The sequence below is a fragment of the Elgaria multicarinata genome, chromosome 23 (genome assembly GCF_023053635.1).
Source record: "Elgaria multicarinata webbii isolate HBS135686 ecotype San Diego chromosome 23, rElgMul1.1.pri, whole genome shotgun sequence".
In the NCBI taxonomy this organism is placed as follows: Eukaryota; Metazoa; Chordata; class Lepidosauria; order Squamata; family Anguidae; genus Elgaria; species Elgaria multicarinata.
Genome location: NC_086193.1, coordinates 1,843,178 through 1,867,379, shown reverse-complemented (window position 1 = coordinate 1,867,379; position 24,202 = coordinate 1,843,178). Strand labels below are relative to the sequence as shown.

At 46.7% G+C, this 24,202-nt stretch overlaps 1 protein-coding gene across 1 annotated transcript; it reads right to left on the bottom strand.

Annotated features, from left to right (window-relative positions):
• Positions 1-1,732: 1,732 nt before the first annotated feature.
• Positions 1,733-24,091, bottom strand: LOC134413175 (ceramide synthase 4-like). Its single transcript, XM_063147304.1, has 10 exons — positions 23,889-24,091; positions 21,097-21,214; positions 20,380-20,498; positions 19,693-19,750; positions 19,370-19,420; positions 17,356-17,448; positions 16,285-16,413; positions 6,921-7,027; positions 2,842-2,998; positions 1,733-1,789 (listed from the first exon to the last, which is right to left on the bottom strand). Exons 1-10 carry the CDS (start codon positions 24,056-24,058, stop codon positions 1,733-1,735), a joined length of 1,059 nt encoding a protein of 352 aa, XP_063003374.1. The 5' UTR covers positions 24,059-24,091.
• Between the last annotated feature and the right edge of the window lie 111 nt (positions 24,092-24,202).

Below are 24,202 nucleotides of genomic sequence, written 5' to 3'. Positions count from 1 at the left end.
GGATTGAGTTTCAGTTTATTAGCCCTCATCCAGTCCATTGTCGCGGCCAGACACCGGTTCAACACATCCACATCCACACCTGATGAGGATGAAAAGGAGAAGTAGAGCTGCATGTCATCAGCGTACTGATGACAGCGCACTCCAAAACTCTGGATGACCGCACCCAACGGTTTCATGTACATGTTAAACAGCATGGGGGACAAGACTGACCTCTGCGGAACCCCATACTGGAGAGTCCATGGGGCCGAGCAACGTCCCCCAAGCTCGAGGATGTTGACATCAACAGAATCCCTAATCTGTCCCACTGACCCAACACAAGATGCAAACACTCCAGACCAGTAGTCACATGGACTGGGAGCCTGCAGAGGGAGATAGAATTCCTATAGACCACAGCAACCCCCCCCTTCCCGGCCCTCAGGTTTACCCTGATGCTGAACCAGGTACCCCAGTGGGCATAGTTGGAATAGACTAACTCTTCCCTGCTCACCCACCCAGGCCTTGGTTATAAATGCCAGATCAGCTGCCTCATCCACAATTAAGTTGTGGATGAGGGAGGTCTTATTAAGCATTTAAGAGCAGCATTCGGAGGCCCGAGGGCTGGCTGATAGAGCAAGCAACAAACCTGTTTGTGCGAGGAGGGCCGGATCATGGCACAGCCATTAACTGTCTGGGCCGCGTTCCCCTTCCTGTCATGCAGCAGAATATGGTAGTCAACATGCAGCAGTGCTAGTATTTGTCGGGAGATTCTGCTTGGTGACATACAACAGCAGTTAGGACTTAACAGTATAACTGATGGTTGACACACAGCAATGGTCAGCATTTGACAGTCTTGTAAACAGGACATTGCCGATTTCGTGTGACATCTCTCTGTGCAAGGGTGTGTGTCCCCTGCCTCCCGGCCACATTTCTTGAAAAAACTGAATTTTGAGCCCAAAATACATTTCTGGGGCCATGTGGGGTTCGTTTCTGGTGATGTTGAGGCAGAAGGCCGATTAAAATGGAGAGAGACAAACCGACTGGTTTTGTTTTTCCAGAATTACTTTATTATTCTCACCCAGCAGTTGGGTGAGATTGCTCTTGACATCACCCAATGATGACCTCAGGAAAGAAACTGAAAATACAACCGGAATGAGACCCATCTCAATTGAGACCTGGGAGCAGACAACGTGTCTCGAAGTTGTAAGATCAGGTTCAGATTTCCCCGCTAGCACGACAACCTTTCTCCTGGCCAGTGGTCCACTCAACTGTCGATCGTGGAATGGGCACAGGACGGGAGTAGTTAGGGGGTGAGGGGCAGTTGGGAGAGACAACCGGGATTATCTGTTTTTGGTGTGACCGTTGGTCTGGAGACTCCGACATTGATGGTGCTATATAAATAAATAATAATAATAATAACAACTGCAGGGACCTTGCGGAGGCCGTTCCCATTGCTGCTGGGCTCCTAATGGATGCTCCAGATTTCGGTTGACACCTGGGAGCAGACAACGTGTCTCGAAGTTGTAAGATCAGGTTCACATCTCCCCACTAGCATGGCAAGCTTTCTCCTGGCCAATGGTTCACTCAACTGTCGATCGTGGAACGGGCACAGGACGGGAGTAGTTAGGGGGTGAGGGGCAGTTGGGAGAGACAACCGGGATTATCTGTTTTTGGTGTGACCGTTGGTCGGGAGACTCCGACCGTTGAACTGCAGGGAGTTGGCCTTGCTGAAGCCGTTGCCATTGCTGCTGGGCTCCTAATGGATGCTCCAGATTTCGGTTTCATCTGTGTCACTTCTCAGATCCTTTCGCACCTGCGTGAGAAAGAACGGATGCTTTGATTAGCAATGGCACCCATCTCTCCACAACACACACACACACACACACATCATAAAAATCACCAGAGGGTAGCAGGAGCTGGTCTAGGGGTCAATTTTCCTGCTGTCCATCAACAGATTCCCCCGTTATTTATTTATTCCACACCGTCTGTGTGTATTTCGAGAGCCAGTGTGATGCAGTCATTAGCATGCTGGACTGGGGTGAAGGAGACCTGGGTTCTAGTCCCCACTCAGCCATGAAGCTCACTGGGTGAATTTGGGCTAGAGTTGGGTGCGCAAGAAATGTTTGAGACAGCTAGCATTGTCCAAACACCGTCTCAGCCCCTGTCTCGCGCCCGAGTCCCGTTCGCGTTTGTGGTCACTGCATCTTCTGTACAAACGGGAAACTTGCACGAATCGATCAGTGACCAAACGGGAAATTTGCGCCAGCTTCCCCAAATTTACGCAACCTTCCTATCTTGTGCAACTTTCATCTATAGGCTAAAGCTGTGTAGATTTGGTGGACAGACGAAACATGCGCAAAAGAGGCAATTTTCACGAATTGACCCGAGACCCAGTAACTAGACAAATGCCAGAAAGTGTTCTCCAGTTAACAAAAGACTCAGAGGTTTTGCGAGCAAAAATTACCTTCTCGCTGACTCTCAGTGTAACCTGCCTCACAAGGTTGTTGTGAGGATGAAACAAAGAGGAGTCTGATCAGGTACCCTGCTTTGAGCTCCTTGGAAGGCAAAGCAAGATGGAAGAGTAAGAAATCAATGAATAATCGTACTCTGCAGAGGACAAGAGCATGGATCTCTGCCCTGCAAATTGAAAATTCTACATAGAATCATAGACTCATAGAATAGTGGAGTTGGAAGGGGCCTAAAGGCCATCGAGTCCAACCCCCTGCTCAGTGCAGGACTCCACCTTAAAGCATGAGGGGGTGGGGTCAGAGGAAGGGGAAAGAAGAAATATGCAGAAGATCCCCCTCCCAAATTACTGTGATGAGCACCCACCCCCACCCAGCCCTTCCTAAATTCTTTCCGTACCCTGCCGAATCGCATTAATCTATAAATCATGCAGACGATCAGGCTTGACCAGAAGATGTGAAGGACTTGTAGGATCATCAGAAGAGCGTTCATGAAATAGTAGCCAAAGACAGGCTGGAAGAGCTCCATGGTGTAGTAATACGTGTTGTAGAGAATCCTGGGAAAGAAAGAAAAAAAGTGTCGTTATCTTTAAAGAATCCACAGGGGGTGGAAAACATCAGAACCCAGAGCTCATCCTGGTTCTCTGGTTTCTACCTCGTATCTCGGTCCGACTGGTCTGTACCAGATTAGAAACATTTGTTTTTCTGTTCACGTGACAATCGGGTAGTGGCCGGCATTTAGAGGATTTCCCCCGGCATTTTCCATCGTTTCCTGGTTTCCTTACATGTTCCACAACTTACATTTTCTCTGGAATTCGCGCTGCATAAACCGCTCAGAAATTCGCAGCAAATCGTTCAAAGACTGCTCCGAAATTTGCACAGACTGTGGAATTTGCAGGGGGGAAATGCGCAAAAAGGTTCTCGGAGTTCGGGGAATAGCCTAGTGCTTGGCTCGCAAACACAAATTCAGCCGTGTGCGCTGCACAACTCAGTTGAGTCAATTAAAAAATGGATTTCCCAGCGATGGGCATCCCTAGTTTCCTAGCAACAGTATTATTATTATTATTATTATTATTATTATTATTATTATTATTATTATATTTATTTGTATCCTGCCTTTTGCCCAATGCTGGGCCTCAAGGCGGCCTTACAAAGTTTAAAACATACATTGGGGTGGGGGGAAATAAAACCATAAATGTTTAAAATACACAACAAAATTATAAGACATTAACATAGATGGAGGGCCGGATTATTCTCCAAAGGCCTGCCAGAACAAAAAAGTTTTAGCCTGCTTCCGAAAGCCCATCAAGGAGGGAGCCAGTCTAACTTCCCCGGGAAGAGAGTTCCAGAGTACCGGAGCAGCCACCGAGAAGGCCCTCTCCTGTGTTCCCACCAAGCGCGCCTGTGAAGATGGCGGGACTGAAAGAAGGGCTTCTCCAGAAGATCACAAAGCATGGGCAGGCTCATAAGGGAGAATATGGTTTTTCAGATAACCTGGACCCGAGCCGTAGAGGGCTTTATAGATCATTGTGCCCGGAAACAGACTGGAAGCCAGCGGAACTGTTTTAACAGGGGAGTTGTCTGCTCCCTGTAACCAGCCCCGGTCAACAACCTGGCTGCAGCTCTTTGAACCAGCTGCAGTTTCCAAACAGTCTTCAAAGGCAGCCCCACGTAGAGCGTGTTACAGTAATCCAATCGGGATGTCAGTAAGGCATGTGTCACCGTGGCCGGTCTGACATCTCTAGCTGGCGCACTAGCTCTAACTGTGCAAATGCACTCCCGGCCACCGCCGAAACCTGGGCATCCGGGCTCAGGGCTGAATCCAGAAGGACACCCAAGCTGTGGACCTGTGTCTTCAGGGGGAGTGTAACCCCATCCAGCACAAGCCGAATCCCTATTCCCTGATCTGCCTTTCGACTGACCTCCTCCACCCCTGCAGAGGTTCTGAGTGCCACCAAGTCTAAACCCCGCCAGGTAGTGATCTGTCCATGACAACGGAACTAGAAAGTTCCTCCACTCTCAGATCCCTGTCACCCCATCCAGCACAGAAAGCAAGGTCCAAAGTATGCCCAGCAATATGGGTGGAGCCAGATACTACTTGGGACAGACCCATAGCTGTCATGGCGGACATGAAGCCCTGAGCCGCTCCCGACAGGGCAGCCTCAGCATGAATATTGAAATCCCCCAGAACAACACGCCGTGGGGACTCCAACACCAAATCCGAGACTACCCCGGCTAGCTCAGGAAGGGAGACTCTTGAACAGCGGGGCGGACGGTACACCAACAAAATCCCTATTCTATCCCGGGCACCCACCTTCAGATACACACATTCGAACCCTGCAGACTGTGGGTCAGGGGGATGGAATCCCGATAGACCACTTCCACTCCACCTTCCCGCCCTCCAGGCCTTGCTTGCTGCTGGACGGAGAACCCTGGTGGACAGAGCTGAGAGAGATCAACTCCCCCAGCTTCATCCAACCAAGTCTCTGTGATACAAGCCAGGTTGGCATGCTCACCCAGGATAAAGTCCTGGATAGCTGTTGTTTTCCCATTAACTGATCTGGCGTTCACCAGCAGCAATTTCAACCCAGGAGGTCTGTTGCCAGGGCCATTCCGGTTATTTGAACTGGGACAGCCAACACCCTGTCATTGCAACTTCTCTTATTACAGTGCAACTGTCTCCGTGTCTTGTATCTCCCTCTGCCCTGTAGAACTGTGATGGCTGCTGCTGGACTCCCATCACCTCCTCCACTCCCAGGAAAGCAGATATTCATGACAGTCTGGCAGAACCCTCACACGATATAGAATCATAGAATCATAGAATAGCAGAGTTGGAAGGGGCCTACAAGGCCATCGAGTCCAACCCCCTGCTCAATGCAGGAATCCGCCCTAAAGCATCCCTGACAGATGGCTGTCCAGCTGCCTCTTGAAGGCCTCTAGGGTGGGAGAGCCCACAGGCTCCCTAGGTAATTGATTCCATTGTTGTACTGCTCTAACAGTCAGGAAGTTTTTCCTGATGTCATGCCGGAATCTGGCTTCCTTTAACTTGAGCCTATTATTCCTTATCCTGCACTCTGGGAGGATCGAGAAGAGATCCTGGCCCTCCTCTGTGTGACAACCTTTTAAGTATTTGAAGAGTGCTATCATGTCTCCCCTCAATCTTCTCTTCTCCAGGCTAAACCTCCAGTCTCTCTTCATAGGGCTTTGATTCCAGACCCCTGATCATCCTGGTTGCCCTCCTCTGAACATGCTCCAGCTTGTCTGCGTCCTTCTTGAATTGTGGAGCCCAGAACTGGACGCAATACTCTAGATGAGGCCTAACCAGGGCCGAATAGAGAGGAACCAGGACCTCACGTGATTTGGAAGCTATACTTCCATTAATGCAGCCCAAAATAGCATTTGCCTTTCTTGCAGCCACATCGCACTGTTGGCTCCTATTCAGTTTGCGATCTACAACAATTCCAAGATCCTTCTCGTTTGTAGTATTGCTGAGCCAAGTTTCCCCCATCTTGTAACTGTGCATTTGGTTTCTATTTCCTAGATGTAGAACTTGGCATTTATCCCTATTAAATTTCGCCCTGTTGTTTTCAGCCCGGCACTCCAGCCTATCAAGATCACTTTGAGGTTTGTTTCTGTCTTCCAGGGTATTAGCGATCCCACCCAATTTTGTGTCATCTGCAAATTTTGTGTCATCTGCAAATATAAAAGGAGGCAGTCCAGCAGGCCAAAAGTAGGGGGAGAAACCAAACCAAAACGAACAAGGGGACAGGCCCTCGCCCTCGTGTACTTCCCCAAAGTGGCAAACCCCTTTGGAGTCCCCCTTTCGGCGGTGAGTCCACCCCTAAAGGAGCCTGCCTCTTAAGCTCCCACTCCCCCAAAGTTGTTGCAGCTGGGGGTGAGATGGCTTTTTGCTGGGAGCCTGAGTCTGCTCACAGTAGGGTGTGTCTAATGTGTCTACAGTCACTGCATAAACCGCTCAGAAATGTGTGCAAATTGCTCAACGATCTGGGCATGAACCGCTCAGAGATTCGCAGCAAATCGTTCGAAGACTCAGGCAAACGGCTCCGAAATGTGCACAGACTGTGGAATTTGCAAGGGGGAGATGCGCAAAAGAGTTCTCGGAGTTCGGGGAATAGCCTGGTGCTTGGCTCGCAAACACAAATTCCGCCGTGTGCGCTGCAGAACTCGGTTGAGTCCATTAAAAAATGGATTCCCCAGCGATGGGCATCCCTAGTTTCCTAGCAACAGTAGGGTGTGTCTAATGTGTCTACAGTCACTCTTTTTCCCTGTGTGGAAATCCCTCTGATGGCCATCGCATCATTCTGCCCCACACATTAAGATCGGGGGCAGCGAAGATGTACGGAATCGTCTCCATCGCAGGGGCAGGCTTGCGTTCCGCTCCCCGCAGGAAACCACTGGATTATTGCAGAGCAAAATCACCCAAAAGGAGCAAAATGAAACCCTGGAGACGAAACTTACTTGTAGGGGAAAATCACCAGGCGAGTGAACAGGAAAACGGCCGAGAAAGCCAAAAACAGACAGTTACAAGTTTTCTGCCACTTCACGTAGTTGAAAATCTTTGCTGGCTGGGAGAAAAAGATAATCAAAATAATAAAGGAGAGAATTGCACAGGCATGGCCGTAACAAAGCTCATTAGAGTTCATCAGTCATTAAATCATCCCTCCCACCTTTGCAGACCAAGGCAATCCAGAGAGAGGATTTAAGGAGCAATTCAGGGGCAATTCAGTCCTATCTCCCGCAATTAACCTTAGCCGAGATTGATGACAAGCGATGTGATAGAAGTAGCTTTATTGAAAGAAACTGCCTCTAGACCGGGGGCTTTGACCTCTTTCAGACCCAGGGCTGAATTCAATTCACTCAGGAGCTGCTTTCCAGGGATGGGCGGGGCCAATGGCCTCAGGGGGAGGAGCCAAATATATCGCAACCACCAGCATGTTGTAGCTTTAAGCTCTTACCTCAAGGAACTGGGACATGGCGGAGACATTCCAGCCTGTTAGAATGGGGAACAACCACACAGAGGCCAGGAAACCATTAAACAATTGGTGCTTGTGGGGAAGGGGCGGGGCTAGAGAAGGGGAGGGGCTGTCTGGCCCTCTCCCCCTCCGGCATGACCTCATTGAGTTTCCATCCAACCACAGTTTGTCATCACGTTCGAGTCGGGACAAACTGGGATTCATTTGAACGATGTTTTGTCTGTACCAGCCAACTTCAAACAGTGGTTTTTGATCATGGCTTGTTTGGATAAGCCACAGTCCAGCCTGAAACTGCAGAAAGACTGGACTTGGCCCTGGACCTCAGTTTCTCCATCCTTCAGTGATGAGGAAAATGATGATTACATTCATAACCTGCCTTTTGGGCTCTTGCAAAGAACCCTAGCTGTCTCACCCGGTCACCCTCCACTCCATTTTATCCTCACAACAACACTACGAGGTAGGCTAGGCTGAGATCAGCAACACATGATCACATCAACACCCTTCTCCACATCCCAGATCCTTCTAGAATGTCCATCTGCAAGTAAATGTTACCTTCAGCAAAAGTTCCCAGCAACTTCAATTCCAAATTGATCGATTTTAAGCTCAGCCTGTTCAACTGTGTCTTGTCGATCTCAGCTGAGGGTGTTGCGGAGACCAGTGCTGAATTGCCCCCGTATTGCCCCTTAAATTGTGCCTCGGTCTCAATTTTCCGCAAGGGATGATGAAGAATTTTATTTACGGTCACAAGACCAGCAAATCAACACAACAACATGTGCACATATAATATTCCCAAACCGACAGAATAAAATGGGACTATGAATAAAACAAAATATGGTAACAATGAATTAGTACACCTTCCACATATTTTAAGAGATTAAAACATTGTCACAATCAGATGATATCATCCTACGCCGACAAGCAATTGCAGCAGCACAAAATTGAGCCGCCTTGGAGGTTATCTGAGATTTCTGATCAGCCAAAAGATCGTCTGTATAGAAGACATCAGATCTCCCAGGTATTCCTTGTAAAATAGGAGTGATGAAAGTATGCCGAAAATCACAATAAAAGGAGCAGTACAGCAATACATGGTCCATAGTTTCTATCATATCAGCTTTACAGGGGCATAGGCGCTTAGAATATGGAATATTATTATATTTACCCTCCAAAAATGTGTAAGGAAGCACATTAAATTTAGCCTGCGTGAACGCTTTCCTGTATTTTGGAATAGTTAAAGAAGTTAAATATGTTGCAGGAAGGAGAGCCTGCCCCCTATCTCTAAATTCAGGATATGGGATTGCTGCCCTTATATGATCTTGTAACTCAATGTCACTAATACGCTGGTATATATCCTCCTTGGCTTTTGAAAGGCCTGATGTCAAAATGGCATTTCGCGAGAAACCCAAAGTACACAATTTTCCGTTCACAGCCCTTTTCCATTTGGACTGAAATGCATCAGTCAGAGTCAAAGGGGCCCAGCCTTGAGGAGAGAATCATTTTTAGCCAGAAGTTTAACTTGTACCCCCAGGCACGGGATTCAACTGAGATTTGACCTGTCTCTAGACGTAGAAGTACGTTGGGCACACAGCTTGGAAGACAAAGAATATTTCTCAGAAATTTTGTTTGGGTGGATTCCATAGCAGTAAAATTGCTGTAAGTACAGAATTGTGCGCCATAAAGCAATTGTGTTAACACCTTGGCGGAAAACACTTGTAAGGCTGATGGTATGCACTGTCCTCCTGTGGCATAAAAAAAAGAAATTAGTGATTTGGCACTCCTCTGTGCATTTGCAATGGCATTAGAGATTTGACTCCTCCATGAGCCAGACGATTGAAAGATGACTCCCAAATATTTATAAGTTTTAACATGTTCAATTAAATGCCCGTTTATCTGCCAATGATGTTTAATCCGCTTTCTGGTAAAAACCAAGACTTTAGATGTAGTGTAATTAATTACCAACTTTTCGGTTTTACAATAGATTCTACAGCTCTTAATAACCGCTTCAAGCCAGTGCATGTCAAAGAGAGAAGCACCACGTCATCTGCATGTAGTAAAATAGACAAAGATCTATGTGCCAACTTGGGAAGGTGAGAGTTTATCTCAGAGAGCCCCTTGACCAAAGAGTTGATATAAATGTTAAACAAGGTGGGGGCAAGAACACAGCCCTGTCTAACACCAATGTGAGTTGGAATCGCTCTGGTCAGATGGCCTACACAGTCGCATCTCACCTGCACCCACGTTTTGTCATAGAGGCTACGAATAAGAAACTGCAATCGCCTATCAATGTCAGTATCCTCAAGCCTTTGTCACAACCTGTCTCTCGGGATTAGATCGAAAGCAGACTTAAAGTCGATGAAGGCTGTGTAACGTGCCCCTCCGGAAGCAGAGGAGTATTTCTCAGTCAGATGTTGTAGTACAAGTCCTTGATCCGCTGTGGAACGCCCAGGTCTAAAGCCTGCCTGCTCATCTTCTGGAAGGTTTTCCTCCTCCATCCAGCTTGAAAGCGGAGCTCCGGATCCGGATCGGAGCTCCGCTTTCCCCCCCTCCATTGAAATCCAAAACAGTATACAACTTTTTTTGGGTTAATGTTAGAAACCTCAAGTTTGGCACCATGACACATGCATGCCAAGACTCAAGCCAATCCAAGCGTCCCCTGATTTTTGGGGAATTTATGAAAATCGGGCACCCCATTTTCAGACATGGACTGTTCTCCGACATTTTGACAGATAAATTTTTTTGAAGTGGGCACCCTCACAGATGCCATCTAGATCCACATTCATGCCAAGTTTCAAGCAAATCCCATCACCCGCTGACTTTTGGCAGGGCTTAAACCTTTTAACTCACCCCAAATCAAGTTCCATGCTACAGCTACATCAATTTGCATGTCAGAAACCTCAAACTCGGCACCATGATAGATTATCCATGGATACACATGCATGCCAAGACTCAACCCAATCCCACAATCCCCTGATTTTTGGAGAATTTATGAAAATCGACACCCCAGTATCTCAGGGATTTAAAGCTAATGGGGCCATTTCAAAGGCAATCCCAACATGCCATGAATTGGGGAGTAGAGATAAACCTAAATATGAATCTTCTTCCACACTTGAAAAATTGATTTGGAACTTCCAAAAGTTTAAGTGAGCGTAGGAAGGACTTATCCCCTGAGTCAAAGCAAGACACACACAAACTATCCCTGCGAGGCGGGCAGGGGAGGAGGGAGGGAAGGCAGGCAGGCAGCAGACATTTCTGGGGGCATAAGGAAGTGAGCCAAGGAACTTTCAAAGCCAGTAATGCAAACCATCCCTGTGAGGCGGGAGCAGCACAGAGAGATGCCTTTTCTTTTGCATCCCACAACTAGGAGGCTAGGAGGATAAGAGTAAAGCTTTGTGATCCTTGCTTCAGAGTTGATTGACTGCACTGTGATCACAGCCATTACTAAACAACAACAACAATAATGTTAATAATAGCAGTACTAATTAATATTAATAGCAATAATAATAATAATAACAACAACAATAAGGAGTTGAACTACAATGAAAGCCTGCCTGACTTCACTGAAGAGGAAAAGCCAGGAGAGCTTGGGCTATGGGATGTAAATATACAATGGAATAAATAAATAAATAAATAAATAAATAAATAAATAAACAAAGGAGTGGTGGAATTAAAAGCAGCAGTGTTGCTGAATAAACAACAAGAAGATTTTTTTTAAAAAAGGCTATATCTCTCTTTTACCAGTAAGAGGGAAGTGGACGTGCCCAGGGGGAGGGGGAACTGTGCCAATTTTGACTGTCCCTGTCTAGGGACCATTCTTTGAGAAGCGACCTGCCACTTCAACTCATGATAGGCATTAGTCTCCACTGGTTTACCTTTGGAGGGCTCTGATGACCCTCCAAGGAGTGCACTGGGCACGTCCACATGCCCTAGGGGACCTCATCCCCTTGCACCACATGTATTCAGTTGTTCAGCAAGGTTAGGGTGGGTAGCAGTGCTGTGTTTCCTATCTGTTATTTATTTGCTTAGTATATGATTTCAGGTTGTGTTTGTGCATTTGGTGGGGCTACTGTTTTAAAAAACACTGGGAAAAGCCTGTTCAGAATAGAAAGAGAAGTTTCCCAGTATCCCAAGTTACCCGTTTTGCCTATCCCCTCCTCCAACTTTGGGATCGTGCGATCATGACTCTGCCTCTCAGCACTTCGAAAAGGTACCTCTCCCAGTTTTTTTACCCGATTTTTAAAAAAATTCTAGCAAGCGAACCGCACCACGCAGAGAGCTGAGAGTAGGCTCAAAATGACCCCCAGCCATGACTCTCTAAGCAGAAGAAGTTTAAGAAAGATAGCTTTAAAAACAACACAGTTATCCCCTATTCTTTTCCGCAATGCAATCCTATGGGCGAACTTTTTCAAAATGGCGATCGGATCGCGCCGCAAAAAGAGAAGCACTCCGCCTATGGGCGCTTCTCTTCGCCGTGCTTCTAAGGGTCCGTGGTCTGCTTCTACTCCACCTCTGGGCAAGGCAGAGCAGGCCAATTCGTTTCTGATTCTCCGATTCTAATCGGAGCGGAGCACATCCTTAGTTTACAGGTAAGTGGATTTATCTCTACAGTAACCTGTTGTCATGGAGGGCATATCTTTTCGCCCAAAGCTCTCGGCTCAGCACACTCCCAACTTTCCATGTTGTTCACTTGTTGGTCTATTACCGGACTCTCTATGGTTCGATGGACCTCCCCGCGATCACTTAGGCTTCTTTGCCCCACCGTCATTTTTACCAAATGTGATTTTAAGAAATTGAGTCTATCAACAATTTCATTTTGTGCATCATGGGATAGAGCAGAGAAGGACTCTAGTAACTTCTGCTCTTCAGCATCGAAGGGTACGTCCCTCTTATGTGATGTCAGCCTTTGTCCATAGTCAACAGGATGTAAAAGTTCTCGTGTCTCTAAATCGCTAGAGCGTTCATGGATAGAAGTGTTGTTCCCTGCACTATCAAAGCCAGTTAGGTTATTATGATTGGATGATTCCTCAATTCGAGCACTTTTAGTATGTATGGGCAAGTGGGGACCCAGAGGAAGGGGAGGTGCCCAGTTCTCAAATAATCTAGAAACCAATATACCACGCTTGCTTAATAGGCCCCTACAATCGTACACTATCTTAGCTGAACTCCAAATGCAAAATGTGACTACTGCACGAACACGAAAGACATTGAAATATATATATTCAACCCTTCCTAGGTCTTCTATTGAAAAGAAACCTGGAAGAACCAGTTCCAAAATTTTGTAAAAATGACGTTTACGTTCATTTTGTGATAAAATCCCCTCTGGTTTTGGATAGTTCGATAAGACTAATTTATTTCGATTCAATACTAGTCTCCAGGTACAATCTTTTACAATTGTCTTTTGAGGTGTTTTGGTTTCTGTCAGGATTTGAGCCCATGGGTTCTGCATTATAGGGCTCTTCCTTATAAAATCCTGCTTTTGAATTGGTGTAAACACTGGGGTCTGGGTTAGGTTCCCCATAGCAGTCTCTGAGTAGAGTTTGTTGTTATTTTGATTTAACTTGCTTTCCATAGGGGATTTCTCCATATTCTGGTTGGAATTCAATTTTAAGCTGTTATCAAGTATTTTAAAGAGTTTCTTATAATCCATTTTTTTTTAATGAGCTGGCTTTGGATTTCTTACATTTTTAGTTTTCTTCGTTGCTGTAGCCCGTCTTTTGCTGCCTCCCTTACTACGCGCTTTTCCACCTGGCATATTTGTGCTCCTTGTAGGGGGGCTCTTATTGTTAGTCAACGGTCCAATTATTACTTTATTAGAACTTAACCAAGTGCTTTTATAGATTTCCGCCAAAGTAGTTAATAATTTGTTGCATTCAGCCAGATAAGATTTTATACGTTCAATGTCTTCCGTTAACGTAAAAAGACATCCTAGGATTGGCATACCTTCCTCATTTATCGTGCAGGGTTGAATTGGGGCCTCTTTCCTGCCTGGAAACATTGCAGCAATTTGCCTTTCCATTAATTCCTCTGTCTGGGTAGAATTATCAGAGGACTTGTCAGGAGGTAGGTGGAGTTTATCTGGCGATTGATACGGCTCTTGAGGTGCTAAACTCTCTACAAGAGCTCTGCTGCAAGGCTGACTAGATTGGAATCCTCTTTGGATTCCAATCTAGTCATGGAGATTCCCTTTAAGAGCCAAGGTCCGGTCCAAATTGGAGTTAGGGGGAACTGGGGAGTGTGGTTTCACATCTTCCAACTTCTCCACCCCCTCCCTCTCCTTGTCTGTGAGGAAGTTGATTTTTGTTTGAACTTTGTGCTTCTTTAAGAGAACATCTGTAGACGCGGGAACAACCCCAAGGGTTTTGTAGTCCTTTCTGGTTAGCACCATTGCTCAATTGTTTTCAGAGACTATCTCTCCACGGCTAGAAGTTGAGTGTGTATCTAGATATCAAAAATTACAATGAAGTTGTTTGATAGCCCTACTTACTTGTACCTGAACTTACGCTTTTCAATTCCTGGCAATCAACATTTATCTTTGCACCTGGCTTTTTAATTGCAAACCTCCTTCACAACTCCTCCGCAGTTCAGTGCCCGGTGCCTTTATCACCCAAGCCGGAGACGTTGCCCTCTTCCACTGAAGCTCTGGTAAATATTCTCTAGTTAAACTATGAGTATGGAAAACCTTTCAGCCCTCCTGACCCCTGAAAGAGAGATAAAACACTGAGCTTCTGAAATCATTATTATTATTATTATTATTATTATTATTATTATTATTATTATTTCTTACCCGCCTCTCCATTTTGATTGAGGCAGGGTACAACAGCAATTCATAGAGCGAGAATTGCCAGATGTACAAGCTGGGTTTAGAAAAGGCAGAGGATCTAGAGACCAAATTGCCAATATCCGCTGGATAATGGAGAAAGCCAGGGAGTTCCAGAAAAACATCTATTTCTGTTTTATTGACTATTCTAAAGCCTTTGACTGTGTGGATCATAACAAACTGTGGCAAGTTCTTGGTGGTATGGGATACCAAATAATCTTGTCTGCCTCCTGAGGAATCTGTATAACGAACAAGTAGCAATGGTAAGAACAGACCATGGAACAACGGACTGGTTTAAGATTGGGAAAAGAGTACGACAGGGCTGTATACTCTCACCTTACCTATTCAACTTGTATGCAGAACACATCATGCGACGTGCTGGGCTGGACGAATCCAAGGCTGGAGTTAAAATCGCAGGAAGAAACATTAACAATCTCAGATATGCAGATGACACCACATTGACGACTGAAAGTGAGGAGGAGCTGAGGAGCCTCATGACGAAGGTGAAAGAAGAAAGTGCAAAAGCCGGGTTGCAGTTAAACCTCAAAAAAGCCAAGATTATGGCAGCCAGCTTGATTGATAACTGGCAAATAGAGGGAGAAAACGTGGAGGCAGTGACAGACTTTGTATTTCTGGGCGCAAAGATTACTGCAGACGCTGACTGCAGCCAGGAAATCAGAAGACGTTGACTTCTTGGGAGGAGAGCAATGATAAATCTTGATGAAATAGTTAAGAGCAGAGACCCCACACTGACAACAAAGGTCCGCATAGTTAAAGCAATGGTATTCCCCGTAGTAACCTACGGCTGCGAGAGCTGGACCATAAGGAAGGCTGAGCGAAGGAAGAGAGATGCTTTTGAACTGGGGTGCTGGAGGAAAATGCTGAGAGTGCCTTGGATTGCAAGAAGATCAAACCAGTCCATACTCTAGGAAATAAAGCCAGACTGCTCACTTGAGGGAATGGTATTAAAGGCAAAACTGAAGTACTTTGGCCACATAATGAGAAGACAGGAGACCCTGGAGAAGAGGCTGATGCTAGAGAAAGTGGAAGGCAAAAGGAAGAGGGGCCGACCAAGGGCAAGATGGATGGAGGATATTCTGGAGGTGACAGACTTGACCTTGGGGGAGCTAGGGGTGGCAATGGCCGACAGAAAGCTCTGGCGTGGGCTGGTCCATGAAGTCACGAAGAGTCGGAAGCGACTGAACGAATAAACAACAACAACAGTAAATATAAAATACGTATAACTGAATTAAAACATAATACACATTGTTAGAACATCCTTAAAACATTCTAAAAACATCCTAAAGTGTTCGGGATAGGCCAGCCCGAAGAGATCAGTCTTGATAGCTTTCTTGAATGCTAAAAGACTGTTAATTTGATGAGTCCTCTGGCAGGCCATTCCACAGTCTGGGAGCAGCAGAAAAGAAGGTCTTCTGGGTAATATCCGTCAGTTTAACTTTGACTGACTGGAGGGGATTCTTCCCAGAGGACCTGAGTGTGCGGGGCGGATTGTACGGGAGAAGGCGATCCCGCAGGTAGCCTTGACCCAAACCATGTTGGGCTTTTAAGGTGATAACCAACACTTTATACTTCGCCCAGAAACTAATTGTCAGCCAGAGAAGAGATTTTAAAACTGCTGTAGTAGTCTTCTTGTAATAGTGAAAGAATAGGTCATAGATGGCCTGTGAAAACCCATCAGCAGTAGTTTCCGGACAGCTGAAAGAGAATTCTATGACCTCCAGGTGTGGTGGACTAGTAATCCCATCATTCCCAGATGGGGATAATGGGAGTGGTAGCCCAGCACAACTGGAGGGGGGATGGTTTAAGGAATGCCGGAATTGTTCTTCACACACAACACGTAATTAAGTACTGTAAGAAGGAGTGTTGATGATACAGGATGCTGGATTTAGGTGAACCATTAGTGTGAGTCCACAGGGCTCTTTTTACGTCCTTTTAAGAAGGGGATTTGATAAGTACATGGAAAATGGAATCCTTACATCTATTTCAGCTCGACTGGGTTACTCGTAGCACCACTTACCTGCATGAAGCAGTCTGAAGCGTCGTGTATGAACATGACCAGGGTGCCAATCCGGACATAGTTGGCACAGTATGAGAAGCTGGTCAGGAAGAGGGTGGAGGTGTGATGGATAATCTCTTGGTAGAAGTCCTACAGTGGTGGAAGAAGAGACGGCTGTAGAGCCGACCGAGAACTCGTAGGAGGCTTGGGCAAAAGGGTTTTTCTATTAGTCCTGGGTGCGAGATGCTGAGGAAGTTCCTGTGATACGGGCTGAGTAAAGGACTTGGGGGGAGGAGGAGGCATAAAAGCCCAGATCAAAAGGAAAGAAAGCTTTATGAGCCTCTGAATTCTTCACCAGTTTGGATCAAAATCCAAACCGGAGAAGAAATCCTGGGTTCACTCCATCCCACCCAGCAATGCTGAAAATTCTGTTCCGTTGAAGCCTGATGGGATTCCGGTCTCCTTTCTGATCAGCAGTGGTGGACGGTATTGTTCCCCCCCCATTCCAGAAATGTTTTGCGCATTTTCTGGGTCCCTCCATTTGCGCAAAAGGCCAATTTGTGCAAATTGGAGGGTTTGTTTCAGGGTGAGGGGTCTTGAAATATGTGCAAATGGGGTTGTAATTTTTTTGCCAACTTTTTACCCCCCACACACAAAAAAACCCCCACAAAACAAACAACTCCAATGAGAGGAGGGGTAGAAATTTCTAGGTCTTGGATCGGGGTCTGGAAAAGATCCGAGGTATTTCTCCTCCTGAAGCAAGCCAGAGAGAGCTCGCTTGTCACCCACACTTCACATTTATGTGGTGCTTCAAAAGAAACTCCTAGAGGGTGGGTGGAAGATCTACCCTCAGTGAAAAACAACGACATGGGAGCTAGCCAATAGGTCCTGCTCACAAGTTCCGACTTGGGGAAACGTGATCTTGTTCTTGCTATAATAGAATCACAGCCTCGAGGGAAGATCTTTGGATCTTCCTCGAGAGAAACGAATGACGGATGTACGTCGTGTCCCCTAACCCTCAGAACGTTCCAGTTCCTTGCAACAGCTTCTGGTGAAGAGGAGATCTTGGAGGAACGGGGCCCAGGCACTCACCTTCCACTTGATGTCAGAAGGCAGGGTGAAGACCATAGACCAGAAATAGGAGAGCTTCAATATGTAGTAGGCAAAGATGGAGGGCTGGAGCGGCTGCAAAGCCAGAGAAAAAGAAAGGGCGTTGGTGAGAGAATTGGCATCATCACACTAATTAGGGCTGTGCACGGACCCCCTGATCCACTCTGGATCCCAATCTGCAACATTTGGATCGGGTATACTCCGCTTTGGGATGATCCGCCTCCGTTCCGCTCAGCAGCAGATCCGTATCCATATCCCTGCTTCCCCCCCATAGACTTGCACTGAAAATGTAAAACTCCTGTAACTTTTTTAGTTTTCAAGTTAGAAACATGAAAATGGGCACCATGATAGCTTATAAATACATCGTTATTCATGGCCACTTTGAAGAAAATCGGATTATGCCCCAATTTTTGGGAATTTTTTGAAAGAATCCCCACCACCCATTTATAGAAATGCATGTATCTCCGTTATTTTGTAAGCTACACACATCTAACTGGGCACCAGGAGAGCTTATAAATATTTATTCATTTATTTATTTATTTAGAGTATTTTTATCCCACACCTCCTTAAATACATCCTTATTCATGCCAATTTTGAAGGGAATGGGATCACGCCGGCCCAAAACGGACCGGAGCACAGCCCTAAAGCCAATTCCGAACAGGTGGTGGACGAGCGAGAACTGAGTGGCACCTGTTTGATGGATGGATTGGATTGGACGAGGACCTCTCAATTCTACCAAGGAAATGGCACTCAAGACCATATCGGAGGCTGAAAATCAGCCACTATTTCTAGCAAGAAATTCAGCCGGCATTTCTACAAAGAAATGGCACTCAAGACCATATCGTAGGCCGAAAATCAGCCAGTGCAGGTTTTCTCAGTACTGAGATGGAAATATAGTCCTGGGTTTGGCCTTGCCTGTGGTATTTCTGCCTTTAAGGCAACCATATTTTTATTTATTTATTTTATTTATTACATTTTTATACCGCCCAATAGCCGAAGCTCTCTGGGGGGTTCACAAGAACCATAAAGGGATCTTGCCTAGATACACCCCACCTCTATTTTATTATTTTATTTACAAAAGCATTTTTGTAGCGCTATCAATGCCCCTCAAAGCATTTTACATAAAAGAGCCCAAGGTCAAACAACACAGATTAAAAACTAAGGCACCGGTTGCAAGTAGGGCTGTGCACGGACCCCCCGATCCGCTTCGTGGCCCGATCCTCTTCGGGCTGATCCGCCTGGCTCCTGCTCCACTCTGCAGAGCGAAATCTGGCTTCACTGCCATCGCCACATGGACGGCATTGTCATCTCCGTCTCCAGGTAAGCCACCCCCACCCCCTTACCTGTGTCTGTCATCAAAAACATCTGGTTGTTTTTATGCTCTTCATGATTTTAATTTTTGCGAACCGCCCAGAGAGCTTCGGCTATTGGGCCGTATAAAAATGTAATAAAATAAATAAATAAATAAATAAATCACGGGCTTCAATTGAGGCCCCAGCTGGAAGCCAGAAGAGGCCTCGGCGTTCACTTCTGGCTTCAACCCAGGCCTCAATTGACACCCGGGATGGACCGTGATGGATGCAGGTAAGCCTCCCTCCTCCCTGCCCCCTTACCTGGCTCCATCGCCTCCCCCCCGCTTACCTGCGTCCAGAGCTCCGGATTGAATTGCTCCTCTTTGCCTCAATTCGCAGCCCCGCCGACTCTCTTCGCCTCCGCCTTTTCCGGAGGCGAATCAGGCCGCCTCCCTACTGCTTCTCCAAACCAAAGAGAAGCAGAGTACAGCCCTAGAGGCAAGAGCTTCATCGTGTGGGGGGTGGAATTCCATATACGGATGTGGGGCAGGCCAGTGGGGCAACTTCATAAGACCTGCCTATGCTGAATCATGTTCGGAACGGCTGATAGCATGTCAGTTTCACATTATTTCTGCATGTGCTCACATGTAACTTGCACACAACTTTCTATGGATCACCTTTCTCGGTTCTCAGTTGATACTCACCTGCTGGGGATAACCGACCCAACACTCCTGGGGGTCCCAGAACCAGGGTTTCTAGACAGGGAGACAATTGCTTAAGAGTAAGGAAGGCTGGATTGGGCCCTGGACCTAAGTTTCCCTGCCCCTGTCCTAGTGGTACAGAGGTACAACGGCCCGTGACGCCTTGCTAGCGGTGACCTCTGCTGGACTGAACCCTGCCATTCCCCAAATTCCTCCAACCCAAAACGGAAACAGCCAATGGGGCGGCACGGGGATTTTCTATCAACACACTCAGCTGCCTTTTCTTGACGATGACCTACAAAACCGGAAAGGGACTTGATACTCACGTCGTAGAGGACGGCCAAACCCACGCAGAAGGAAATTAAGTCAAAAGCACCGAACCAGCTGTGCAAAGAAACAGAGAGAATCAGAGGGGACGGTGTGTGTGCATGGGCATTTGTGTTTATTGGGGGATGATTTGACAGGAATGTTTTTTTTAAAAAAATCCTAAAAATCAAGAGATGAACAGATCTGTTTCAAACATGCCCTGGTGAAATTTCATTTCTTTATTTTTAGAAGCGATAGAGATGTAAGAATTTTTGTTAATTTCCATAAACTATAATGGAATGGTTAAATGAAAAAAGATCAGAGATCCAATGAGGTGCATCTCCACTCTGTAGGTAATCAATGTTTTTTAAATCATCCCCTCTCCGCTCCAAAGACACGGAGTTCCATTGGAGCACAGATGGATTTTTGGATTGTCGGAGCGGAGCGCGCATCCCTAGTAAAATACAACCAAACACAAAATAAGAGACAGAACAGGAACTGAGCTGAAACCCCCCTGCATTTCTGCTTGCCAGTTCTTTGAATAGCTGCATATGTTTTTATTCGAGAACTCGGTTGCGATATTTGCAGAATTTCAACGGAGAACGGAGTTTCCGTTCGCAGCTTAGCACCCGCACGGGGTGAAATCAGGTAAGTTGGCACGGAACGCAAACTGAGCACCTTTGATCCCACCCCGCTGTCTCCGTCACCTGGCTTCACAGAACTTCTTGGTCAAGCTGGGTCGGTCCTCGTTCCGCCGATACCGGAACCATCTCTCCACTTGCCTAGGCTGTAAGTCGCACCGCTTGGCAAGGCCGCTGAGCTCCTCCTGGAAGACAGAGCACAGCCCCTGGGTGAGGCACGCCAGACCCCAGGCTCACAAACCCTTGCGAAAAGGGACCTGATCCCCTATATGGAAGAAATAGGGGTGCCCCACCTTTGTGGGGGTGGCTGGGCACCTTTGGGATTTTGAAAGTGCGCCGTGGGTGCTTGCACAAAATGGCTGACGTGGAGTGGGGCTTTCCCTTTGTGAAACGCACACGATGCACAGAACCAACTTCTTCATCCTCCACTCCCCCAAACCCCCCCCCCAGGAGTTATTCTGGGGGCTTTAAGGAGGGGAAGGAGGATGAAAGAGCAGATCCAGACATGATCTCCAAAGAAATGATCATTTGGGGGACCTGTTAGCTTAGTTAGCAGCAGTCATGGAATTAGCGATTGTATGAGTGTCAATTCCACAGAATTGGGGGACAGGGAAAAAGGTTTAGAAAAACACACCCTGGATGGGGATGATGGGCATTGTTGCCCTAGACCTTTCTAGGTCAGGACCGGCCATGCCATGACCGAATGGTTTTTAGCACACGTGGGTGCGTGTGTGTGTGTGTGTGTGTGTGTGTGTGTGTGTGTGTGAGAGAGAGAGAACTCACCTCTTTGGGGCCTCTCCTGCATGTGGCATAAAAAGCTTCCAGGATGGGATTCGGAGCGGCTTTCCTCCGTACTTCCTCCCTCAGCCCCATCTTCCTGCTCAGGGGTATGGCGACCTTCCTGCGGGAGAGAGAAAGAACGGGTCGGGTGATCAGGGCGCTCGCTCTGCTGTGTTCTACCTCAGTTCCTCTGTCTTCTGCCCAGGTTCAACTCCATGGAGCCGGCACCAGGAAAAGAAGGCCTCTGAGCATACACTGAGTGCCATTTCCTCACCACCGGAGTAGCCCCTGGTGGAGCGTTTCAGTCAATCCCCAGCTGGTGTCTTAAAACCTCAGAGGGCAGCTAGAAAGTCTGGAGCTCAATGAATCAACGGTCTATCCTGGAATAAAGCGGCGTCCCCTGTTCTTAAAGGCACAGCGCCTTCATTCAGAACCATGAGGACTAGAATTTTTGTGGCTTCAGAGGAAAGGGACCACAGTTCAGTAGTACCATGCCTGCCTTTCACACAGATGGCCCCAGGATCAGTCCCCGAGATCTCGCTCATGTATGACAGTACATGATTGCCATTCATTGTCTGTCTGCAGTGCTTTTCCTGAGCTTTCCATGAAAAACAATTGGCTAGTCCTCATGGCCACGTTTTTTAAATAGCTGATGTATTGGTGTGCAATGTTTGTGTTTCTGCCTGAGCTCAACATGGCATACATCTGCAACGTGTGCAAGCTGGTGGCACTTTTGGAAGAAAAAGTGAGAGGACTTGAGCGGCGAGTGTCCACCCTCCAAGGAATAAGAGAAGACGAGGAATTCTTAGACCGAACGGTGGAACTGCAACAGCAACAAGAAGCACACGAGATTGAAGAAGATCAGCCAGCTGAAGCAGAAGTGGAGGATGCTGAGGGGAGGGAAGCCAATGAAGAGGAAACTCCCTGGAAAAGAGTGACAGTCAGGAGCAGAAGAACTAGAAGGCATTCTGCACCGGTGGAACCATTAGAGTTAAGCAACCGCTTTCAGCTTCTGGAGAATGAGACTGAAGAACAGAGGCAGAAGGTAGGTCAACCAAGAAGAAGAGAAGAGTAGTCATTGTGGGAGACTCCCTGCTGCGTGGGATTGGAACCCAAGTATGTCGTGAACACCCACGGACTCACCAGGTGTTTCCTGACTGTTAGAGCAGTATGACAATGGTATCAGTGACCTAGGGAGGTGGTGGGCTCTCCCACACTAGAGGCCTTCGAGAGGCAGCTGGACAAGCATCTGTCAGGGATGCTTTAGGGTGGATTCCTGCATTGAGCAGGGGGTTGGACTAGATGGCCTTGTAGGCCCCTTCCAACTCTGCTATTCTATGATTCTACTGGCCTAATGTGATAATGGCGGCTCCACGCCACCCATTCCACCTTTGCCTCCAGTATCAATAGTGGATCCGAAGGTGACCCCAATTTATGAACCTGATCTTTAGGGGGAGTGCAACTCCCACCCTGGAAAGGGACCAGCTGCTTCCCCTGTTCTTAAAGACACAGCGCCTTCATTCAGAACCATGAGGACTAGAATTTTTGTGGCTTCAGAGGAAAGGGACCACAGTTCAGTAGTACCATGCCTGCCTTTCACACAGATGGCCCCAGGATCAGTCCCCGAGATCTCGCTCACGTATGACAGTACATGATTGCCATTCATTGTCTGTCTGCAGTGCTTTTCCTGAGCTTTCAATGAAAAACAGTTGGCTAGTCCTCATGGCCACGTTTTTTAAATAGCTGATGTATTGCCCTAACACTAACCCAAATCCCATTCACTTCGCTGGGTTTTCTACGAAGGACTTATGGTGGATTTCACATGTTGGGAATTTCTTAAATGTATAGCAAATTCATTTATATACACACACATACACGTTTACTAAATGTTAGTGTGTGTATTCATTAAACAAACAAAGCATTGCTTTACAAAACAACGTTAAGACTTTACAGTTTTCAACAAAGCCCCAGAAAGCTGGGAAATTGGGAGTTCAGGCTCACAAGCCTTAACTCCATGTCCTCCCTAAGGAGGCAGAAAGTGCAGGTGAAATTCTTTTTCTCCTAAAGCCGATAAAACATGTAATCCTGTCCCCACAATATACCCTGGTAAAAATGTTGAGGTCCAGAGATTTTCTCTGCTGATATGTGATCTTGAGATGTTGGATTAACATAACCCTAACCCTAACCCTATTAGAAAAACCAATGTTATGGGCCCAGAAGCACGTTGAAAAGGTTTCAAAGCTGTACTTAAAACTTACACTGTCCCAAACTTGTTAAATGAAGTGTTTGAAGCTTTCAACTTCACAGCAGTATGGTCCAAAGGAACAGAGCAGTGTGTGATTGAGAGAGCAGGTGGATTGAAAGGAATGTATAGCTACCTATTCCAAGGAGAGTTCTGAAGACTAGTTACATTGATGGTGCTATATAAATAAATAAATAAATAATAATAATAATAGTTTATCATGGCTCTAGAAGAAGAACCCACCTTCCTGAAATTTTCAGGTTATGTAAAATAGGCATTTCTTTCTGGGACATGTACATTTCAAAAATATTGGTGAAACGATCTCGATGTTATGAATGTTAAAATGACTTACCCCTCAATTACCCTTTTATAATGCTAGAATGCTCACCCCCCACCCCCCACCCCCCCGGTTGAACCTTAACTAAGGAGGCACAGCTGTGCATTCAGTTCTATAAAGAAAGAGAAAGAGAGAAATGAAATGAATTTTTTTCCGGTCCCAAACCACTGCGATTTGACTTGGGTGCGAAAAACAACCACAAAATGATGAACGTACCTTTCGAAGATGAACCGGATTGCGACGAGCAGAAGAGCCAAGGGGATGCTGAGCAGCAGGTGCCGGGGCTGCGGGTAGCGGATCTCCTCGGTTTCCTTCATGTCCTCCCAGGTGAACCCCGGCGGCAGCCAAAATTCGTGGGCCCACAGCCACTCGTTCCACGGAAGCATCACACTGGGTAACGGGGAGAACAGAGAGATGGATTTGAATGAGGCAGCCTCTCCTTCACAGGTGATACAGAAAAGAGGAGTGGAGTTGGCACGCTTACAACGGCACAGAGGTATACAATATGCCACGGGACTAGAAGCGAACCA

Coding starts and splice junctions, on each gene's coding strand:
- LOC134413175 (XM_063147304.1), bottom strand. CDS start 24,058: ATGCTTCCGTGGAACGAGTGGCTGTGGGCCCACGAATTTTGGCTGCCG. Junction 19,421..19,692: donor GTTTGGCCGTCCTCTACGAC/GTGAGTATCAAG, acceptor CTCCCTGTCTAG/AAACCCTGGTTCTGGGACCC. Junction 1,790..2,841: donor GATTAATGCGATTCGGCAGG/GTACGGAAAGAA, acceptor TTTCTCACGCAG/GTGCGAAAGGATCTGAGAAG.